This window comes from Tachyglossus aculeatus, chromosome 5 (assembly GCF_015852505.1).
Source record: "Tachyglossus aculeatus isolate mTacAcu1 chromosome 5, mTacAcu1.pri, whole genome shotgun sequence".
Classification (NCBI taxonomy): Eukaryota; Metazoa; Chordata; class Mammalia; order Monotremata; family Tachyglossidae; genus Tachyglossus; species Tachyglossus aculeatus.
The window spans coordinates 34,024,593-34,047,498 of record NC_052070.1 but is presented as its reverse complement, the minus strand read 5'-3'; the positions used below and the strand labels follow the sequence as shown (position 1 = coordinate 34,047,498).

Genomic DNA, 22,906 nt, shown 5'->3' with positions numbered 1-22,906 from the left:
CTGCTTCCACGCTGATCCAAGCACTTATCCTGTCCCACCGTGACTACTGCATATACCTCCTCTCTGACCTCCCTGCCTCTTGTCTGTCCCCACTCCAGTCCATACTTCACTCTGCCACACGGATCATTTTTCTAAAAAAAAGTTCAGGCCATGTCTCCCCACTCAAGAACCTCCAATTTCTGCCCTACCACTTCCACATCATCCTGAAACTCCTTAGCATCGGCTGGGAAGCACTCTACCAGTATGCCTCATCCTAACTCACTTCACTGATCTCCTGCTACAGCTCAGCCCACATACTCCACTTCTGTGCCCCAATCTCGTCTATCCCGTCACTAACCCTTTTCCCATGTCCTCCCTCTGGCCTGGAGCTCCATATACACCAGATCACCTCTCTCTGGACCTTCGGAGCCTAATTAGGTTCACACTTCCATCAAGAGGCTTTCCCCAATTAAGCCCTCTTTTCCCCAGCTGCCTCTCATTCATTCACTCAATTTATTGAGTGCTTACTGTGTGCAGAGCACTGAACTAAGCGCTTGGGAAGTACAAGTTGGCAACATATAGAGACGGCTCCCTTCTGCATCATCTCTTCACTTGGATCTGTGACCTTTGGGCATTTGCTATTCGCCCTTCCCTCAACTCCACAGCATTATGTACATATCTTTAAATTATATATTATGAGTTATGTATTTATAGTAATGTCTGTCTCCCCCTCTAGACTTTAAGCTCCTCTAGACTTGAGTGACTTTGGGCCAGTCACTTGACTTCACTGTGCTTCAGTTTCCTCTTCTGCAAAATGGGAATTCAGTACCTTTTCTCCCTCCTACTTTGACTATGAGCCCCATGTGGGACAAGGACTATGTCCAACCTGATTATCTTGTATCTATCCCAGTGCTTGGTACAGTGCCTTTCACATAGAAAACACTTAACAAATACTGTAAATGTTATTAGTAGTGTCTGAATGTTTACTCTGTACTAAACACTTGGGAGAATACAATAGTTAGTAGACACTATCCCTGCCCTCAAGGAGCTTTCAGTGTAACTGGGGAGTTACATTGGCAGGAAACATGTCTGCCAACTCTTTTCTATTGAACTCTCCCAAGTGCTTAGTACAGTGCTCTGCACATAGTAAGATCTCAATAAATACCACTGATCCATTCATATTAATATCTGTGTTCATTCATTCATTGTTGTATTTATTGAGTGCTTACTATGTGCAGAGCACTGTACTAAGCGCTTGGAAAGTACAATTTGGCAACAGATAGAGACAATTCCTACCCAACAACTGGCTCACAGTTTAGAAGGGGGAGACAGACAACAAAACAAAACAAGCAGACAGGCATCAATAGCATCAAAAGGGGTCATGAGAAGCAGCATGGTTCAGTGGAAAGAGCACGGGCTTTGGAGTCAAAGGTCATGGGTTCAAATCCCGGCTCCGCCAATTGTCAGCTTTGTGACTCCGGGCAAGTCACTTAACTTTTCTGTTCCTCAGTTACTTCATCTGTAAAATGGGGATTAAGACTGTGAGCCCGCCATGGGACAACCTGATCACCTTGTAACCTCCCCAGTGCTTAGAACAGTGCTTTGCACACAGTAAGTGCTTAATAAATGCCATTATTATTATTATTATCAAAATAGGTAAATAGCTCCTTGTGGGCATGTAACATGTCTACCAACTCTTATGTATTGCACTCCCCCCAGTGTTTCGTACAGTGCTTTGCATACAGTAAGCGCTCAGTAAATATAATTGATAGTGGGGGAAACATTAAAATCATTGATATTATGAGCTAAATATTCGCTAAATTCTTGCATTATGCAAAGAATTGTGTTAGACCCTAAGGGGAAAATACCAAAGAATAATAAGACTTTGCTTCTGCTCTTAAGATGCATAGTAATAATAATTTTAGTATTTGTTAAGCAATGACTGTGTGGCAGACACTGTGGTAGATAAAAGATGATCAGATTGGACACAGTCCCTGTCATTCATTCATTCATTCAATCGTATTTATTGAGCGCTTACTGTGTCCAGACAGTAAGCGCTCAATAAATACGATTCAGTGAATGAATGAATGCAGAGCACTGTACTAAGCGCTTGGGAAGTAGAAGTTGGCAACATATAGAGACGGTCCCTACCCAACAAAGGATTCACAGTCTAGAAGGGGGAGACAGACAACAAAACAAAGCATATTAACAAAATAAAATAAGTAGAATAGTAAATATGTACCAGTAAAATAAATAGAGTAATAAATCTGTACAAACATATATACAGGTGCTGTGGGGAGGGGAAGGAGGTAGGGCGGGGGGGAAGGGGAGGGGAAGAGGAAGGAGGGGGCTCAGTCTGGGAAGGCCTCCTGGAGGAGGTGAGCTCTCAGTAGGGCTTTGAAGGGAAGCCCACATGGGGCTCACTATCTAAGGAGAATATGCATTGAATCCACGTTTTACAGATGAGGAAACAGAGGCACAGAGAAGTTGAGTGACTTGCCCAGAGTCATACAACAGGTGAGAGGCAGATCTGGGATTAGAACCCAGGTCCTCTTACTCCCTGACTCTTTCCACTATGCGACGCTGCTTGGAAATTCGGTAGAGATTCAAGAAAACACAAATACATGATCATATAAGTAGATAACAGTGCAGGAGTGTAAATAACCAAGTCATGTCCATTGGTTTACAGAGGTCTAGGTAATGCTGAGAGGTTTTAGAGCAGCACCAAGGGAGCATTTCTTTTTAGCAGCAGCTTTTATTAAGCTGTCATTGAGTGCAATGCACTGGATTAGGGGCTTGGCCTTCTAGCGTAGATTTAAAAGACACGGTCCCTTGAGGTCTCTGCAGTCTGATGAGAGCCTGGTAGTGACAGGTGGACAAAAATTGCTAATACCCGATCGGTAAAAGAGTAAGAGCATAGGTGCACATGATAAAAGAATTAAATAAAGAACAAATAAACCAGCAAATAAAGCACATGAGTGCTCACTTGGCTTATGGGGCAACAGGGCCAGGCAGGGCGGGGGATAAATTTAGAAACCCAGAAGATGGTTTTAATAATAATAGTGATAGCAATTATTAAGTGCTTACTATGTGCAAAGCACCGTTCTAAGTGCTGGGGAGGTTAACAAGGTGATCAGGTTGTCCCATGGGGGGCTCACAGTCTTCATCCCCATTTTACAGATGAGGTAACTGAGGCCCAGAGAAGTTAAGTGACTTGCCCAAAGTCACACAGCTGACAAGTGGTGGAGCTGGAATTTGAACCCATGACCTCTGACTCCAAAGCCTGGGCTCTTTCCACTGAGCCACGCTGCTTCTCCCAGGGGGAGGAGAGATGGGTTTGAAGATGGAGGGAAGAGAGCATCCAGGTATCCATTCCTTCACTTTGTCATGGATCTTCTGCCATCTTGGAAGCATGGCTGTGACTCCTTAAAGAAGCAGTCTGGCCTAGTGGAAAGAGGACTTGTGTTTTAATCCTAGCCCTGCCTCTTGTCTGCTGTGTGAACTTGGGCAAGTCACTTCACTTCATGTCCTACCTGGGACTCACAGTCTTAATCCCTATTTTACAGGTGAGATAACTGAGGTCAAGAGAAGTGAAGTGACTTGCCTAAGGTCCCACACCAAACAAATGGAAGAGCTGGGATTAGAACCCAGGCTCTCTGTGTCCCAGGCCCATGCTCTTTCCCTCACATTGATTCATTCATTCAGTCGTATTTATTGAGCGCTTACTGTGTGCAGAACACTGTACTCCCCCCTCTAGTCTGTAAGCTCCTTGAGGGCAGGGGTCATGCCTACCAACTCTATCACATAATTCTCTCCCAAGCATTTAAGACAGTGCTGTGTGCTAAGGGCTAAGGAAGCACTCAGTAATACCACTGATTGATGGATGGATGGAGCAGCGTGGCTCAGTGGAAAGAGCCAGGGCTTTGAAGTCATAGGTCATGGGTTCAGATTCAGTCATTCATTCAATCATATTTATTGAGCGCTTACTGTGTGCAGAGCACTGTACTAAGCGCTTGGGAAGTACAAGTTGGCAACATATAGAGACGGTCCCTACCCAACAAAGGGCTCACGGTCTAGAAGGGGGAGACAGACAACAAAACAAAACATATTAACTAAATAAAATAAATAGAATAAATATGTACAATAGGTTGCCCTCCCCCCCACCCCATGCTTTGGAATGACACTGAAAAAGGGTATGAAACACAATGCGGGGAGGGAGAAGAGGTCTTGCCACAGTCTCCCACTATCTCTGGACAGACTTCTTGTGGCACGCGGTGGAAGAAATGTGATGCCGCTCGTGCCGATATCCCCAGCCTGGGGGGAAGAAGTTGCGGTCAGAGGAAGGACACCCAAGACCCCATCCCTGAGTACAAAATGACTTAGTTTTGCTGTTGTCCTCTGGTAAGAAAACTCTGGGCGGGAAGACAGGACCACATGGACATTATTCCTCCTGCGGTGCCATGTTTCTAGAGCAGGTTAAAGCATAGCCCACCCCCACCCACCAAAAGGCTTAGATGCTCACTCCCAAAAATCACACCTCCCATCAATAAATTCCCTGGATGTTTGGGGCACTTGTGGAGTTGGTCAGCAGGCCCTAGAGGAGGCGGACAGTCGACCTGGTAGAAACAGCAACAGGCTCTGGCCCGATCTCAAGCTCTATAATAAAGATGGCATTTGTTAAGCGCTTACTATGTGCAAAGCAATGTTCTAAGCTCTATCATTCATTCATTCAATCATATTTATTGAGCGCTTACTGTGTGCAGAGCACCGTACTAAGTGCTTGGGAAGTACACATTGGCAACATATAGAGACGGTCCCTACCCAACAGCGGGCTCACAGTCTAGAAGGGGGAGACAGACAACAAAACAAAACATATTAACAAAATAAAATAAATAGAATAAATATGTACAAATAAAATAAATAAATAGAGTAATAAATACGTACAAACATATATACATATATTCAGGTGCTGTGGGGAAGGGAAGGAGGTAAGGCCAACTTGTACTTTCCAAGCACTTAGTACAGTGCTCTGCACACAGTAAGCACTCAATAAATACGATTGATTAAGGCGGGGGAATACAGAAGGGGAGGAGAGGGAGAGGAAGGAGGGGGCTCAGTCTATTATCATCTATAATAATGATGGCATTTGTTAAGCGCTTACTATGTGCAGAGCACTGTTCTAAGCTCTAACCCACGCCTGGGGTGGTGGACAGATGACTAGGTGAGGCCCCCAAGGGCCCTGCTGCGCTTTGGGCCCAGGTCAGGCAGCAAGGCGAAATACCCATCCAACAGTGGGACAGGGCCGCCCATAACTGTATATGTATATATGTTTGTACATATTTATTACTCTATTTATTTATTTATTTATTTTACTTGTACATATCTATTCTGTTTATTTTATTTTGTTAGTATGTTTGGTTTTGTTCTCTGTCTCCCCCTTTTAGACTGTGAGCCCACTGTTGGGTAGGGACTGTCTCTATATGTTGCCAACTTGTACTTCCCAAGCGCTTAGTACAGTGCTCTGCACACAGTAAGCGCTCAATAAATACGATTGATTGATTGATAACGAAACGCCGAGATCTCTCAGTTCTGTCACTCGAGTCCCGCTCCCGGCAACTTAGCATGATGATGATGGTGATGATGATGGTGATGATGGCATCCTGGCTCTGCCAGTTGTCAGCTGTGTGACTTTGGGCAAGTCACTTCACTTCTCTGTGCCTCAGTTCCCTCATCTGTAAAATGGGGATTAAGACTGTGAGCACCCCGTGGACAACCTGATCACCTTGTAACCTCCCCAGCACTTAGAGCATTGCTTTGCACATAGTAAGTGCTTAATAAATGCCATTATTATTATATGTTGGCATATGTCTGCCTTCTGAATCAGTGCAGAGTTCCTGATTATGTGCCAAGCTCCCCACAGCCCCCTTCTCCCTGATCCATCTCTTATTCTTCTGTTCCATCGCGGAAAACCACTTGATTGCCCCTTTCCTGCCGTGCCCGCCCACCCCCAGCCCCTCAGCCTTGGCAGAGTCACGGAGAAGCAGCCTCCCCATTCTCATTGGACAAACCACATTCCTCTCATCCTTTAAAACGACTCAGAATTCACTCGCTCTCCACAAGCCCTCTCTGATTAAGCAGAACGTGGTCTGGAAACACCATTAAACTCAACATGACCTACTAATGTGGATATAAATGTGAACACATGTTTATTTGTTGGAGTTTTATGGCTTTCCCTCCAAAGAATTCAAGATGCTATTCAGAGAACTTTACACTCGGGCTAGCTCACGTTATCATACTGAAGACAAGACAGAGAACTGGGAAGGAAAAATGGAGGAGTAGAAATGGGTCAGGAAAGAGCATGTTTGGGTCAAGATCAAACCCCAGGGCACAGGCCTTCGTAGAGCTCCTGTTTCCTGGGGGGGCTGGTGGCAGGTGGGAGGCCTGAGGAGGAAGTAGTGAAGCAGCTTGGCTCAGTGGAAAGAGCACAGGCTTTGGAGTCAGAGGTCATGGGTTCGAATCCTGGCTCCGCCACATGTCTGCTGTGTGACCTTGGGCAAGCCACTTCACTTCTCTGGGCCTCAGTGACCTCATCTGTAAAATGGGGATGAAGACTGTGAGCCCCCTGTGGGACAACCTGATGACCTTGTAACCTCCCCAGCGCTTAGAACAGTGCTTTGCACGTAGTAAGCAATTAATAAATGCCATAAAAAAAAGTAGTGGGGCCTAGTGGAAAGACCACTGGACTAGGAGTCAGGAGACCATCTTCTAAAGCCAGCTCTGCCACTTTCCCGGGGTGTGACCTTGGACTAGTCACTCTACCTTTCTGGGCTTCAGCTTCCTCATCTGTAAAATGGGGATTAAATGCTTGTTCTCCCTTCTCTTTAGACCATGAGCTCCTTGGGAGACAGGAACTATGTCAGATCTGATTGCCCCAGAGAGTAGCACAGTGCTTGGCATGTAGTATGTGCTGAACAGATAACACCTTTATTACTACTAATAACATTACTATTTATTATTACTACTACCACTTCTACTAAGAATGTTCTGTTGGACAAGGCAGCTGGTAGATTTTTTGATGATCTGGCGCTGCCTCTTCTTGACCTTGTTGCCGTCATTTCCAGCCTCCCATTGAGGAAGGTGAAGCCACGTGAGGACTTCAGGTGGGGGGCCCAGGGAGGCCTGTAAGCCTGGGGCTTCAACAACCCCCAAGGCTTCATAGAGTGTGGCTTGTTCGCTTCTCTGGGCCTCAGTTACCTCATCTGTAAAATGGGGATTAAGACGGTGAGCCCCAGGTGGGACAACCTGATTGCCTTGTAACCTCTCCAGCACCTAGAACAGTGCTGTGCACATAGTAAGCGCTTAATATATGCCATCACCATCATCATTATTATTAAGTATGGATTGAAGTGGGGAGAGACAGGAGGGCCTTCTAGACTGTGAGCCCACTGTTGGGTAGGGACTGTCTCTATATGTTGCCAACTTGTACTTCCCAAGCGCTTAGTACAGTGCTCTGCACACAGTAAATGCTCAATAAATACGATTGATTGTTCTCAGAGCAATCTGGTTAAACTGTGGTGGGACTGCCCCACTGGATTTGAGTTCTACTGGAGGACTGAGGGACCCCCCCCCCCTCCCCCCACCACACTCCTTCCAGGATACTATCCCAGAACTTCCAGGTCAGCCACACAGCAGACCCCCCCCCCGGGCCTCACTAGACATAAGAATCAGTTGGAGGATATGTCCAACTTCCAGAAGTGACAGCCAAGGATAATAGTAATAACTGTTGGTATTTGTTAAGCATTTACTATGTGCCAGGCCCTGTACCACGCTCTGGGGAGGGTGCGGGGGAATACAGCAAATTGGTTTGGACACAGTTCCTGTCCCACATCGGGCTCACAGTCATAATCCCCAATTTACAGATGAGGTAACTGAGGCACGGTGAGGGGAAGTGACCTGCCCAAAGTCACAGTGCTGACAAGTGGCAGAGCCAGGATTAGAACCCATTACCTTCCGACTCCCAGATCGTACTCTATCCACTAGACTGTGTTGCTTCTCATGGTTTGACTGTTCTAGCGTTTCCAACTTTCCCTTCAGTAACCCATCATGACTGCTCATCACCAATTTTTCCAGTCCTCCTTGAACCTGTTCTCATTTTCAGCCTGAAACACCTTCCTGTGATAGCCAATTCCATATGCTCGCCACCCACAATGTGAAGGAGTGTTTCTTTTTGTTGGTCTTAAGCCATTTTCCAGCTTGCCTTGCCGTGGCAGGATTTGATGACCAACATTTCCATCTTTGCCCCGTCCGGGCCCTCGAATCACATCCCCTCCTGGGCTCCATCATCCCATACGGAAGAATCTTAGGCTTTTTGGTCTTTCCTCGTGTGGGGCCTGCTCCTTTCCTTCCTGGCCGTTTTATAGTCTGATATGTCTCCGAGTGTCTTGCTGTTGTGCCCTGATAGCTGAGGTTATAGCAGGACTCCAAGGAAGCCATCCACTGAGAGCAGAACTCACCGAGCCTCTCTGAGCCGGAGCAGGTCGCCTCAGGCCCGCCTTGCCTGGACCCACCCTCCGGGGCCTGTCCAGAACAGAACTGGGCCTGGGAGCAGTATGTGGGAATGAACAGCTGTTTGTTCGCATCCCCGAATTCCTGTCTCTGCCAGCCCTTCTGAAACACACGCCTTCTACCCCCGGGGTTCAGGTTTGCATGGGAATAGACCCCGATGTCCCAGGGAGAGGCTGTGACTGGCCTTTCACTAGCCATTCTCTTCTCTCTGGGTCACTGCCCTCATTCTAACTTCCCTGAGGATCCGGTGTCCCCCTGGCCAGACTTCCCACCCAGCTCATGGGGCCTCCACAGCTGCTGCCAACCCCCCAAGCCGTCCGAGCTTTCCGGCTTCTGACTTCCAGCGCTTCGCCCTTGCTCCCTGCTGGGTAAAGTTGTCAGGTATTCCCGTTCCCTCCAGTCTCCGAGGTATAAGAAACATTTGTCACCATTGATAATAATAATAATAATAATGATGGCATTTGTTAAGCGCTTACTATGTGCAAAGCACTGTTCTAAGCGCTGGGGGGATACAAGGTCCCACCTGGGGCTCCCAGTCTTAATCCCCATTTTACAGATGAGGGAACTGAGGCTCAGAGAAGTTAAGTGACTTGCCCAAGGTCACACAGCAGACATGTGGCAGAGCTGGGATTCGAACCCATGACCTCTGACTCCAAAGCCCGGGCTCTTTCCACTCGGCCACGCTGCTTCTCTAATAATACTAAGTAATAGTAATAGTAAGTAATAGTAATAGTGAGTAGTAATAAGTCACTACTCACCATCATGGTATTTACCCTTTTCTGAGAGCAGGCTTCTGCCTGTTACAGGCTGACGAGATACATATTCATTGTTCATCTCTCTCCCCGCCTCCTCCTAAAGATGATAAATTCTCTAAGAGGATGGGGCAGACGAATTCCTGAGGCGCCTGGAACAATGTGCCTGGGGTGCACTCGAGACACAAGGCAAGCACCCATCAAAGATGAGACGCCCCGGGCCTGGTAGAGGCTCTGGAAGTGGTCCCAAGAGGAGAAGGTGGACCTGGTTTGTGGTGCAGGCAGCAGCAGCAGAAGCCAGGGGCGGGTCAGATAGGGAGCCTGGGGCTGCCCCTAGCAGTGTGGCTCAGTGGAAAGAACACGGGCTTTGGAGTCAGAGTTCATGGGTTCAAATCCCAACTCAGCCAATTGTCAGCTAGGAGACTTTGGGCAAGTCACTTAACTTCTCTGGGCCTCAGTTACCTCATCTGGAAAATGGGGATCAAGACTGTGAGCCCCCCGGGGGACAACCGGATCACCTTGTAACCTCCCTAGCGCCTAGAACAGCACTTTGCACATAGTAAGTGCTTAATAAATGCTATCATTATTATTATTATTGTTACTACTACTACTAATAATAATGAATTTGGTGTTTGTTAAATGCTTACTATGTGGCCAGGCACTTTATTAAGCGCTGGGGTGGGTACATGCAAATTGGATTGGGCACAGTATTCATTCATTCATTCATTCAATCATATTTATTGAGTGTTTACTGTGTGCAGAGCACTGTATTAAGCACTTGGGAAGTCCAAGTTGGCAACATATAGAGACGGTCCCGACCCAACAACGGGCTCGCAGTCCAGAAGGGGGATACAGACAACAAAACAAAACGTGTAGACAGGTATCTGTCTCACTTGGAGCTCACAGTCCCCATTTTACAGGTGAGGTAACTGAGGCCCAGTAAAGTGACTTGTCCACGGTCACACAGCAGACAAATGGCAGAGCCAGGATTAGAACTCATGACTTTCTGAGTCCCAGGCCCAGGCTCTATTCACTGTACCATGCCTCTTCCCCTGAGGGTGGGCAGTCAGGCTTGAAAAGAGATCTTTTTTCCAAGAAGGTGTGTGTCTCCTCCCTGGGTTGCGGCACCCCACTGAGCTTGGGTGGGGGAGCTTGGGTAAAGCGAAAATGGCACACCCATGGCAGAACGAGCAAGTTTAATTCTCCCACTCGTGCCCTCCATCTGCACCTGTCAGAGGTGGCGATTTATCTACCCCTCTTGGCAGGTGGCGATCAGAGTCCGTGTGCCTGGAGCCCCAAAGAAATCCAATCCCACGAACTTCCTTTTGGGTGACTTTTAGTTAGGGAATCCTGGAAATCATGAGGGAATTTGAATGGACAGCTCATGATTTCCAGGTTTGCCCAACCCAAAGGCATGAGAAAGGAAGAGGGTGTGACTGGAAGGGGAAAGAAGACGTGGGTGAAGAAAGCAGGCAGGGCCAGTGCAAATTCGACAGGCTTCAGGAAGACTTTGACCATTTTTTGAGCCAATCAGCAAAGCCCTTTGCTGGTATCAAAGCCCTTTGATGAAGCACCTGGTATCAAACAGAGGTACAGGCCTGCTGGTTCACCCATTAACATGTAAGCTCCCCAAAGGCAGAAATAAAGAAGAGAAATAATTTGCCTAATGGAAGGGGTGAGGGACTGAGAGTCAGGAGACCTGGGTTTATTGCCTGCTGGGTGATGTTGGACTAATTGCTTCAGTATTCTGGGCCTCAGTTTCCCTGTCTGTAAAATGGGAATTCAGTACCTGTTCTCTCATCCATTTGGGGCAGGGGTTGTGTCCATTCTGATTGTATTGCATTTATCCCAGTCCTTAGCGCAATGTTTGGTACACAGAAAGCACTTAACAAACCAGTCAGTGGTATTTATTAAGCACTAAGTGCTCGGGAGAGAATAGTATAATAGAGTTGGTTATATAGTGTTGTTTATATATAGTAGAGTTGGTTATATAGTAGAGACATTATCCCTGCCCATAAGGAGCTTACATTCTATCAATCAGTTAGTTAATCACTGGTATTTATTGAATGCTTACCATATGCAGACCACTGTATTAAACACTAAGGAGAGTTCAGTACAGAGTTCCCTGCCCAAAACAAGCTTACAGTCTAGAGGAGGAGACAGATGTTCAAATAAATTACAGGTAGGAAAAGTGGCAGAATATCAGGATATGGACATAAGTGCTGTGGGGCTGAGCTTGGGGTGAATATCAAGTGCTTAGGGGGTACAGATCCAAATGCATAGATGGCACAGAAAGGCGGGCCAGTATTAGGGATAGATTAGGGAAGACGCTTTGGAAGAGATGTGACTTTAGTAGGGCTTCGAAGGTGGAGAGTGGTAGTCTGTTGGATAGGAAAAGGGAAAGAATTCCAGGCCAGAGGGAGGATGTGAACAAAAAGTCTGCAGTGAGACAGATAAGTTTGAGACTGTAAACTCCTTATGGACAGGGAACATGTCTGCCGAGTCTGTTATACTACTACTAATAATAATGATGGTATTTGTTAAGTGCTTACTATGTGCAAAGCACTGTTCTAAGTGCTGTGGGGGGATACAAGGTGATCAGCTTGTCCCACGTGGGGCTCACAGTCTTAATCCCCATTTTACAGTTAAGGGAACTGAGGCACCGAGAAGTTAAGTGACTTGCCCAAAGTCACACGGCTGATAAGTGGCGGAGCCGGGATTAGAACCCAAGACGTGACTCCAAAGCCCGTGCTTTTTCCACTGAGCCAGGCTGCTTCTCGAATATAGTGCTCTGCACACAGTAAGTGCTCAATAAATACCTTTGATTGACTGAAGTATCACCTACAGTGAATAGGTTGGTGTTAGAGGTGTGAAGTGTGCAGGCTTGGTTGTAGTAGAAGATCAGCAAGGTAAGGTAGAGCTGGGAGAGCTGTTTGAATATACTAAAGCAGATGGTAAGGAGTTTTTGTTTGGTCCAGAGTGGATGGACGACCACTGGAGATTTCTGAGAAGTGTGGAGATATGGCTGTGTAGAAAAATGATCCGGGCAGCAGAATGAAGTATGGACTGGAGTAGGGGGGAGACAGGCGGTAGGGAGTGTCAGTGAGGAGCTTGATGCAGTAGCCAGTGACACAATTACACAATTACGAGAAGCATCGTGGCTCAGTGGAAAGAGCCCGGGCTTTGGAGCCAGAGGACATGGGTTCACATCCCAGCTCTGCCAATTGTCAGCTGTATGACTTCGGCCAAGTCGTGTGACTTCTCTGTGCCTCAGTTACCTCATCTGTAAAATGGGGATGAAGACTGTGAGCCCCCTGTGGGACAACCTGATCACCTTGTAGCCTCCCCAGTGCTTAGAACAGTGCTTTGTGCATAGTAAGCGCTTAATAAATGCCATCATTATTATTATTATTAATTACTCATATTATCATTATTGTTATTAGGTACCTAGGGCTCTGCTTGCAGTGAATAATAATAATAATAATAATAATGATGGCATTTGTTAAGCTCTTACTATGTGCAGAGCACTGTTCTAAGCACTGGGGGGATACAGGGTGATCAAGTTGCCCCACGTGGGGCTCACAGTCTTTTAATCCCCATTTTACAGATGAGGTAACTGAGGCTCAGAGAAGTTAAGTGACTTGCCCAAGGTCACATAGCAGACATGTTGTGGAGTCAGGATTTGAACCCATGACCTCTTACTCCAAAGCCCGTGCTCCTTCCACTGAGCCACACTCAACTCCTAAGACATTGAGCCCTCTCCCCAGCCCCCTAACCCCTTTTTGTTAAGCACTTACTATGTGTCAGGCACTGTTCTAAATGCTGGGGTAATAATAATTGTAATAATAATGTTGGTATTTGTTAAGTGCTTACTATGTGCCAAGCGCTGTTCCAAGCGCTGGGGTATATACAAGGTAATCAGGTTGTCTCACGTAGGGCTCACAGTCTTCATCCCCATTTTACAGATGAGGCAGCTGAGGCCCAGAGAAGTGAAGTGACCTGTCCAAGGTCACACAGCAGACAAGTGGCGGAGCCGGGACTAGAACCCAGGTCCTTCTGAATACTCAGTAAACACTTCATACTGGCACTGACAGAGTGCTCTGCTCATAGGAAGTGCTCAATCAATCAATCAGTCATTTATTGAGCGCTTACTGTGGGTAGAGCACTGTACTAGGTGCTTAGGAGAGTACACACTCCCTGATCGACTGATTGAATGAGACACGGAACTTTAGCAAGGTAGCCAGAGGGGACATTCCCCTTCATTTATTGCTTACTTTTAGACTGTAAAGCTCATTAAGAGCAGGGAAAGTGTCTGCTAACTGTGTTGTATTGTACTCTCCCAAGTACTTAATACAGTGCTCTGCAGGTAGTAAGTGCTCTATAAATACCGTTGAATGATTGATTGTTTCTGGACTGCAGTTCTTGGTGTTCCTAGGGTTTGACTAGGACTAGCGAAGAGAAATGTGCCTCCTATCCCTGGCCATCTTGCCACTCTGGAGATATGTATATATGTGTGTACATATTTATAACTCTATTTATTTATTTATTTTATTTGTACATATCGATTCTATTTATTTTATTTTGTTAGTACGTTTGGTTTTGTTCTCTGTCTCCCCCTTTTAGACTGTGAGCCCACTGTTGGGTAGGGACTGTCTCTATATGTTGCCAGTTTGTACTTCCCAAGCGCTTAGTACAGTGCTCTCTGCACATAGTAAGCGCTCAATAAATACGATTGATGATGATGATGACTGGGTGCTAGGATATTGGTGGAGCGGGCGCAAAGGAGAAGGGCTACGGGGTAGTACAGCTCCGGTGTTCCCTGCTCTCCCTCCTCCCCGAGCTGGGTCCGGTGGCATGTGGAGAGAATGACCCGCTGAGGGGAACTTGCACGACCCCAGGAAGCAGCTGCGAGCTCCTGGCCCAGTCACAAGCCCTTGGGCAGGATGTGTGTCCTGGATGGGACTGGGGCTGAGACTTGGAGTTGGGTTTCAAAATAATAATAAGTATGGTATTCGTTAAGCGCTTACTATGTGCAGGCACTGTACTAAGTGCTGGGCTAGATACAAGGTAATCAGATTGGGCACAGTTTCTCTCCCACAAAGGACTGACAGTCTTCATCTTCATTTTACAGATGAGGGAACTGAGCCACAGAGAAGTGAAGTAACTCGCCCAAGGTCACACAGCACAGAAGCGGCAGAGTTGGGATTAGGGCCCAAAGGCCTTTGGACTCCCAGGCCTGGTCTCTATCCAGTAGACACAGCTTTTCTATGCCAGTCAGTCATATTTTTTGAATGCTTACTTTGTGCAGAGCAGTCCAAGTGCTTGGGAGAGTACAATATCCCAATATAACTGACACATTCCCTGCCCACAGTAAGCTTACAGTCTAGAGGGGGAAACAGACATTAATGTAAATAAATGAATTACAGATATGTACGTAAGTGCCGTGGGGCTGGGAAGGGGGATGAAATAAGGGAACAGGTCAGGGCAACGCAGAGGGGAGTGAGAGAAGAGGTAAAGAGAGCTTCGTCAGGGAAGGCTTCGTGGAGGAGATGTGCCTTTAACAAGGCATTGTCGGTTAAGAAGAGGGAACGTATTCCAGGCCAGAGGCAGGATGCAGGCGAGAGGTTGGTAACAAATCAATCATCCAGCTAAGTTTCCAGGACTGTGCAGAGTCCTGGCTAAGTGGAAGGTGGAGAGGCCCCAGGATTCCCACCACACTTTTTAATGGTATTTATTAATTAATTATGTGCTGGGCTTCACTGTTCCAGGCACCACATAGAGCCCTGAAATTGCCCTCTCCTGTGGAGACAATCTCACAGATCTGTTCCTTCTGTGGCCAACACCCAAGCACAAAAGGAAGGCCCTGGACACTGCAGGGCCAACTGGTGGCTTCTGCCCAGAGCCTCCACTGGGTCATCAGCACCCCAAGGTCAGGGGTCATAGGTTGTTGAGGATATTTGAACACCAACCTGAGTCCCTTTGCTCCTGATGCACAGAGTGTTTGGGCGTGTGGTTGTCTTGGCTATTAAGCTGTCTTGGGGTTACCCTGCCCTTCTCCTTAGGGTGTGTTGGCAATCAGGAGCCATCTCCTAGGGGTCCTGGACTCCAGCCCTCAGCTAGGGTCTGTGTCGGGGACGCAGGTCAGGATGGGAAAGGCCATCTCACCTGATGTATGACTCTCTTTCCCTGCAGGATGGCAGAACCACGTTTTAACAACCCCTACTTCTGGCCCCCTCCTCCCACCATGCCCAGCCAGGTAAGAGCTGCTTCCCTCCTTGCCTCTGCTCCCTCTTAGACCCACTTGCCAGTGGCTAACCTCCCATGGCTCCGGCTGTACCCTGGGAGAAGGGTCATCCGGTCGGTACCCAAGATGTAGAATCCCGCCTCCGCCCTAGTCCTGGGGGAGGAGGGGATGGGCAGGGGCAGACAGGGCCATCCAGGGCCAAGGATCCTGTGCCCCTTCACCCAAAAGGGGTGACCCCAATGGGAACGGAGAACCTAGGAATAACGGTAGTTTGGTCTCGTGGTGAGGGGCTGGGCGGGATTTGAGCTGGAGCGTGGGCCTTGGTGGGGGCATGGTGAATTCCTGGAGTCCTCAACTCTGCCCTCTCCCCAGCTGGACAACCTGGTTCTGATCAACAAGATCAAAGAGCAGCTGATGGCCGAGAAGATCCGTCCCCCGCACCTGCCTCCCACCTCAGTGTCGTCCCAGCAACCACTGCTGGTCCCGCCGTCGCCCGCCGAGAGCAGCCAGTCCATCATGTCCCTGCCTAAGCTGCAGCAAGTGCCCGGGCTGCACCCCCAGGCCGTGCCCCAGCCCGACGTGGCCCTGCACGCCCGGCCTGCCACCAGCACCGTCACGGGTAACCCGGGACCCAGGGGCAGGGAGGCAGAGGGTCAGGGGAGGAGGAAGAGGAGGGAGTGGCGAGAGTTTTCCCCATTCATTTTACTGGTCTTCCTCGGCCCGCAGGTCTCGGCCTGGCATCCCGGGCCCCAGCAGTGAGCACCTCGGAGTCGAGCACTGGCACTGGCACCGGCACTGGCACCGGCACTGGCACCAGCACCCCCTCCACGCCCACTTCCACCAGCCAGAGCCGCCTCATCGCCTCTTCCCCCACCCTCATCTCAGGAATCACCAGCCCCCCGCTTCTGGACTCCATCAAGACAATCCAGGGTCACAGCCTGCTGGGCGCCCCCAAGACGGAACGGGGCCGCAAGAAGATCAAGGCGGAGAATCCGTCGGGGCCCCCCGTATTGGTGGTGCCGTACCCCATCTTGGCCTCAGGCGAGACCGCCAAAGAGGGGAAAACCTACAGGTGGGAGAACAAGCAGTAGGGTTCCCCTTTGGCAGTGCCCTCTTTTTTTATTATTAGTATTATTTTTATTATCAGAGAAGCAGCGTGGCTCAGTGGAAAGAGCACGGGCTTTGGAGTCAGAGATCATGGGTTCAAATTCCGTCTCCGGCAATTATCAGCTGTGTGAGTTTAGGTAAGTTACTTCACTTCTCTGTGCCTCGGTTACCTCATCTGTAAAATGGGGATTAAGACTGTGAGCCCCCCGCGGGACAACCTGATCACCTTGTAACCTCCCCAGCACTTAGAACAATACTTTGCACATAGTAAGCGCTTAATAAATGCCATCATTATTATTATCATTATCATTATGGTAATTGCAAAGCACTTACCATGTGCCAAGTACCGTTCTATGTACTGGGTTAGAGATATAAGTTCATATTATTATCATCATTTTGGTAATTGCAAAGCGCTTACTATGTGCCGAGCACCGTTCTATGTATTGGGGTAGAGATACAAGTTCATCAGGTTGGCCACAGTCCCTGTCCCACATGGGGTCCACAGATTGAGTTGGAGGGGGAACAAACGTTTTTAATTCCCATTTTATGGTTGAGGAAACTGAAGCACAGAGAAGTTAAATGACTTGCCCATGGTCACTCGGCAGGCAGTTGTCGTAGCTAGGATTGGAACCCAGGTCCTCTGACTCTGAGATCCACACTCTTTCCATTAGACCACACTGCTTCTTTGCCTCTGCTTCTTTTCCCCTGCCTGGGCAGCTCCTAATGCCGGTTCCTACATCTCGGGCTCCTTGGCCCCTCTCTGCCTCCCACCTCCACCCCCGCAACCCCAAGCCCAGGCTGAGAGCAGAGGGAATTGCCTCTCCTGGCAGAGGACTCAGGAAGTTGGACTGGAGAATGGGGCCTGGGTCTTCTGGGACTCTGTCTGCTATTTCTCCTCTGTGGGTAGTAATCAATCAATCAATCAATCATATTTATTGAGTGCTTACTGTGTGCAGAGCACTGTACTAAGCGCGGGAAGTACAAGTTGGCAAGATATAGAGACAGTCCCTACCCAACAGTGGGCTCACAGTCTAAAAGGGGAAGGTAGTAGCCTTGCTACCTCACCTGCCTCCGTGCCTAAGCACTCAATTCCTCTTCTCCCACTCCCTTCCACGTCACCTTCACTTGCTCCCTTTATTTATCCCCCCTCCCAGCCCACAGCACTTATGTACATATCTGTAATTTATTTATATTAATGTCTCTCTCCCCCGCTATACTGTATGCTCATTGTAGGCAGGGAATGTGTCTGTTTATTGTTATATTGTACTGTCCCAAATGCTTAGTACAGTGCTCTGCACGCAATATTGACTGACTGCCTCACCCCTGAACCTGAGCTGAAATCTACTCCACTGCTTTGCCCATTGCCCTCCCCAGCTGTTGAACAAACCGCATGTCCCCTGGAAGCACATACAGGGAGGTCAGGCCCAGCTAGGCCTTACACGATTCCCAGTGGGCAAGTGAATCCAATTCTGCTCCATCTTCCAGGATGCCGTGCTGTCCCAGAGCTGGAATGGCCAACTGGCTGGTGGGTGATCTGGGAGTAGCATAGGAAAGGCCTCCACAGGGGAGGTCATGCTCGGTCAGTCAGTCATATTTACTGAGCGCTTACTGCGTGCCAAGCACTGTCCTAAGTGCCAGTCAGAGTACGATACAACAATAAACAGACTCATTCCCTGCCCACAGTGAGCTGGCAGAACCTGGGCTCTGGACTGCTATGGTGGTGACACATGGAGACACAGCGGCCCCATGGGGCTCGGGAATCTGGGGGGCCTCGTTGGCTGGGCGACCGAAGCCCTGGATATAGATGGGAAAGCTGAACGAATGGCACACCCGGGGGCATGGGTGTCGTTGGTGTCAGTCCCCCAGCAGGCTCCTCCTGAGTCCCTCCCAGGGGAGAAGAGGATCAGGTCTGCTGTCTAGCCAGCCCTGGAGTAGGGTGTCTCCTCTGACTCCATTCATTCAATCGTATTTATTGAGCGCTTACTGTGTGCAGAGCACTGTACTCAGCGCTTGGCAACATATAGAGATGGTCCCTACCCAACAATGGGCTCACAGTCTAGAAAGGGGAGACAGACAACAAAACAAATCATGTGGACAGGTGTCAAGTCATCAGAATAAATAGAAATAAAGCTAGATGCAGATCGTTAACAAAATCATCATCAATCGTATTTATTGAGCGCTTACTGTGTGCAGAGCACTGTACTAAGCGCTTGGGAAGTACAAATTGGCAACATATAGAGACAGTCCCTACCCAACAGTGGGCTCACAGTCTAAAATGAATAGTAAATATGTACTCGGCAACATATAGAGACGGTCCCTACCCAACAACGGGCTCACAGTCTAGAAGGGGGAGACAGACAACAAAACAAAACATGTGGACAGGTGTCAAGTCATCAGAATAAATAGAAATAAAGCTAGATGCACATCGTTAACAAAATGAATAGTAAATATGTATTCGGCAACATATAGAGACGGTCCCTACCCAACAACGGGCTCACAGTCTAGAAGGGGGAGACAGACAACAAAAGAAAACATGTGGATAGGTGTCAAGTCATCAGAATAAATAGGAATAAAGCTAATTGCATATTGTTAACAAAATAAATAGAATATTAAGTATGTACTCCAGGGACTGGGGGACCCCTCTCCCATCCCCAGCTGTAAGGCCTGCCCCGTGCCCCAGAATAGAGTGGGGCATTCTTGGTTCTGACCCCGGGGTGTTGGGGAGCTCTCTCCCATTTCCAGGCCGAGGTCCCGGGCATGTTCTCGGGGGTGTCCCCCAATGTAACTTCTGTTCCCTGTGCCGTTCCCAGGTGTAAGGTCTGCCCGCTGACTTTCTTCACGAAGTCCGAAATGCAGATCCACTCCAAGTCGCACACGGAAGCCAAGCCCCACAAGTGTCCGCACTGCTCCAAGTCCTTTGCCAACGCATCTTACCTGGCCCAGCACCTGCGCATCCACTTGGGCGTCAAGCCCTATCACTGCTCCTACTGTGAGAAATCCTTTCGCCAGCTCTCCCACCTCCAGCAGCACACCAGGTGAGGATCCCCCCCGTGGGAACCAGGGCCTGGGGCTGGGGGAGATCTTGGCTGAATGATGAGTGTGTGTCCTGCGGGGAGACGGGATGAACTGCTGGAGTCTCGGTGCCCTGGCTGCCGAGGGAGGAGATTGAGGAGGCAGGGGAGGAGCCGCGTGAGCTCACCAGCCTGAGGTTTGCCAGGCAGGGCTCACCAGAACAGGGGCCACCCAGGACTCCCCAGCCCTTGAGCCACTCCTGGTTCTCCAGTCCCAGAGCCTTAGCCCAGGGATTTCTCTTCAGGATCCTCCTCCAGGCCTAGTGCTGGTTGGTGGAAGGGGACGGAAGCCAGCAGGGAGCCTTCCTTAATGATCACCCAAGATTTCTTCCCTGGTTGGTATTGTGAGTAGGAACTTACCTATGCCCCTGCCCCTCAGGGGAGGATGGTGAGGGAGAGGCAGGGTTGGGGGGCAGTAGATAGAATGATGATGGTATTCGTTAAGCATTACATAAGTGGTAAGCACTGTGCCAAGCCCTGGGGTAGGTGCGGTACAGTCAGCTCAGACACAGTCTGTGTCCCATAAGGGGCTCCCAGGCTAAGGCAGGAGGAGAATAGGTATTGAATCCCCATTTTTCCGATGAGAAAACCAAGGCACAGGAAAGTTAAGAGACCTGCCTTGTGTCATCCAGCAGGCAAGTGGTGGAACTGGGATTAGAACCAAGGTCTCCTGACTCCCAAGCCTGTGCTCTTTCCAATAAGTCATCATCATCATCATCATCAATCGTATTTATTGAGTGCTTACTATGTGCAGAGCATTGTACTAAGCGCTTGGGAAGTACAAATTGGCAACATATAGAGACAGTCCCTACCCAACGGTGGGCTCACAGTCTAAAAGGGGGAGACAGAGAACAAAACCAAACATACTAACAAAGTAAAATAAATAGAATAGATATGTACAAGTAAATAAATAAATAAATAGAGTAATAAATATGTACAAACGTATATACATATATACAGGTGCTGTGGGGAAGGGAAGGAGGTAAGATGGGGGGATGGAGAGGGGGACGAGGGGGAGAGGAAGGAAGGAGCTCAGTCTGGGAAGGCCTCCTGGAGGAGGTGAGCTCTCAGTAGGGCCTTGAAGGTAGGAAGAGAGCTAGCTTGGCGGATGGGCATAGGGAGGGCATTCCAAGCCCGGGGGATGACGTGGGCCGGGGGTCGATGGCGGGACAGGCGAGAACGAGGTACGGTGAGGAGATTAGTGGCGGAGGAGTGGAGGGTGCAGACTGGGCTGGAGAAGGAGAGAAGGGAAATGAGGTAGGAGGGGGCGAGGGGATGGACAGCCTTGAAGCCCAGGGTGAGGAGTTTCTGCCTGATGCGCAGATTGATTGGTAGCCACTGGAGATTTTTGAGGAGGGGAGTAATATGCCCAGAGCGTTTCTGGACAAAGATAATCCGGGCAGCAGCATGAAGTATGGATTGAAGTGGAGAGAGACACGAGGATGGGAGAACAGAGAGAAATCACGCTGCTTCTCTGCAGAGAATAATAAGAGAAAGCAGATTCAGAAGCAGGGGAGACAGAAACAGAGAGATAATCCCTCCAGTAATATTCACCTTGCCTCACCCTCCTCCTTTTACTTCTCTCCCCTTAGTAATCAATCAATCAATCGTATTTATTGAGTGCTTACTGTGTGCAGAGCACTGTACTAAGCACTTGGGAAGTACAAGTTGGCAACATATAGAGATGGTCCCTACCTAACAGTGGGCTCACAGTCTAGAAGGGGGAGACAGAGAACAAAACCAAACATATTAACAAAATAAAATAAATAGAATAGATGTGTACAAGTAAAATAGAGTAATAAATATGTACAAACATATGTACATATATACAGGTGCTGTGGGGAAGGGAAGGAGGTAAGGCTGGCGGGATGGAGAGGAGGAGGAGGGGGAGAGGAAGGAGGGGGCTCCGTGTGGGAAGGCCTCCTGGAGGAGGTGAGCTCTCAGTAGGGCCTTGAAGGGAGGAAGAGAGCTAGCTTGGCAGATGTGGGGAGGGAGGGCATTCCAGGCCATGGGGATGACGTGGGCCAGGGGTCGACGGTGGGACAGGCGCGAACGAGGCACGGTGAGGAGGTTAGTGCCAGAGGAGTGGAGGGTGCGGGCTGGGCTGGAGAAGGAGAGAAGGGAGGTGAGGTAGGAGGGGGCGAGGTGATGGACGGCCTTGAAGCCGAGGGTGAGGAGTTTCTGCCTGATGCGTAGGTTGATTGGTAGCCACTGGAGATTTTTGAGGAGGGGAGTAACATGCCCAGAGCATTTCTGGACAAAGACAATCCGGGCAGCGTCGTGAAGTATGGATTGAAGTGGGGAGAGACAAGAGGATGGGAGATCGGAGAAGAGGCTGATGCAGTAGTCCAGATGGGATAGGATGAGAGCTTGAACGAGCAGGGTAGCGGTTTGGATGGAGAGGAAAGGGCGGATCTTGGCAATGTTGCGGAGCTGAGACCGGCAGGATTTGGTGACGGCTTGGATGTGTGGGGTGAACGAGAGAGCGGAGTCGAGGATGACACCAATGTTGCGGGCTTGTGAGACGGGAAGGATGGTAGTGCCGTCAACGGTGATGGGAAAGTCAGGGAGAGGGCAGGGTATCCTCCTTTTCCTCTTTATTTTCTTCAGCAACAACAATTTCCATAGGGGCCTGCAGCTATTGGTTTAAGTGGGGGAGCTTCTTGGCTTCCTGGTCATTAGTTGTAAGTAATAATAACAATAAAAATAATAATAATAATAATGGTACTTGTTAGGCACTTATTGTGTGCCAAGCACTTTTCTAAGCACTGGGGTAGGTACAAGTCAGTCAGGTTGGACACAGTCCCTGTCCCATGTGGGGCTCACGCTCTTAATCCCCATTTTACAGATAAGGTAACCGAGGTCCAGAGAGGTTAAGTGACTTGCCCAAGGTCACATAGCAGACGTGTGGCGGAGCTGAGGTTAGAACCCAGGTCCTTCTGACTCCCGGGCCCGGGCCCTCTCCAGTAAGTCTTGCTGCTTCTCTACGTGCAGGGCCATAGGCCTAATAATTGGAGTATTTGTTAAATGCTTACTATGTGCCAAGCACTGTATTAAGTGCTGGAGTAGGTACAAATTCATCAGATTGGACACAGTCCCTGTCCCTCATGAGTCAACCTAAATGAGCCATGGGTTCTGATGCTAGCTCTGCCATTTGTCTGCTGTGTGACTAAGGGCAAGTCACTTCA

At 48.8% G+C, this 22,906-nt stretch overlaps 1 protein-coding gene across 1 annotated transcript in view; it reads left to right on the top strand.

Annotated features, from left to right (window-relative positions):
- ZNF362 (zinc finger protein 362) overlaps positions 1 to 22,906 on the top strand; it is a 94,440-nt gene that overhangs the window by 53,866 nt on the left and 17,668 nt on the right. The window contains exons 2-5 of the mRNA XM_038747011.1: positions 15,489 to 15,552; positions 15,913 to 16,159; positions 16,267 to 16,612; positions 19,458 to 19,682. Coding sequence (XP_038602939.1) covers positions 15,490 to 15,552; positions 15,913 to 16,159; positions 16,267 to 16,612; positions 19,458 to 19,682 — 881 coding nt within the window. The 5' untranslated portion in view covers position 15,489. The remainder of the gene's footprint in view (positions 1 to 15,488; positions 15,553 to 15,912; positions 16,160 to 16,266; positions 16,613 to 19,457; positions 19,683 to 22,906) is intronic.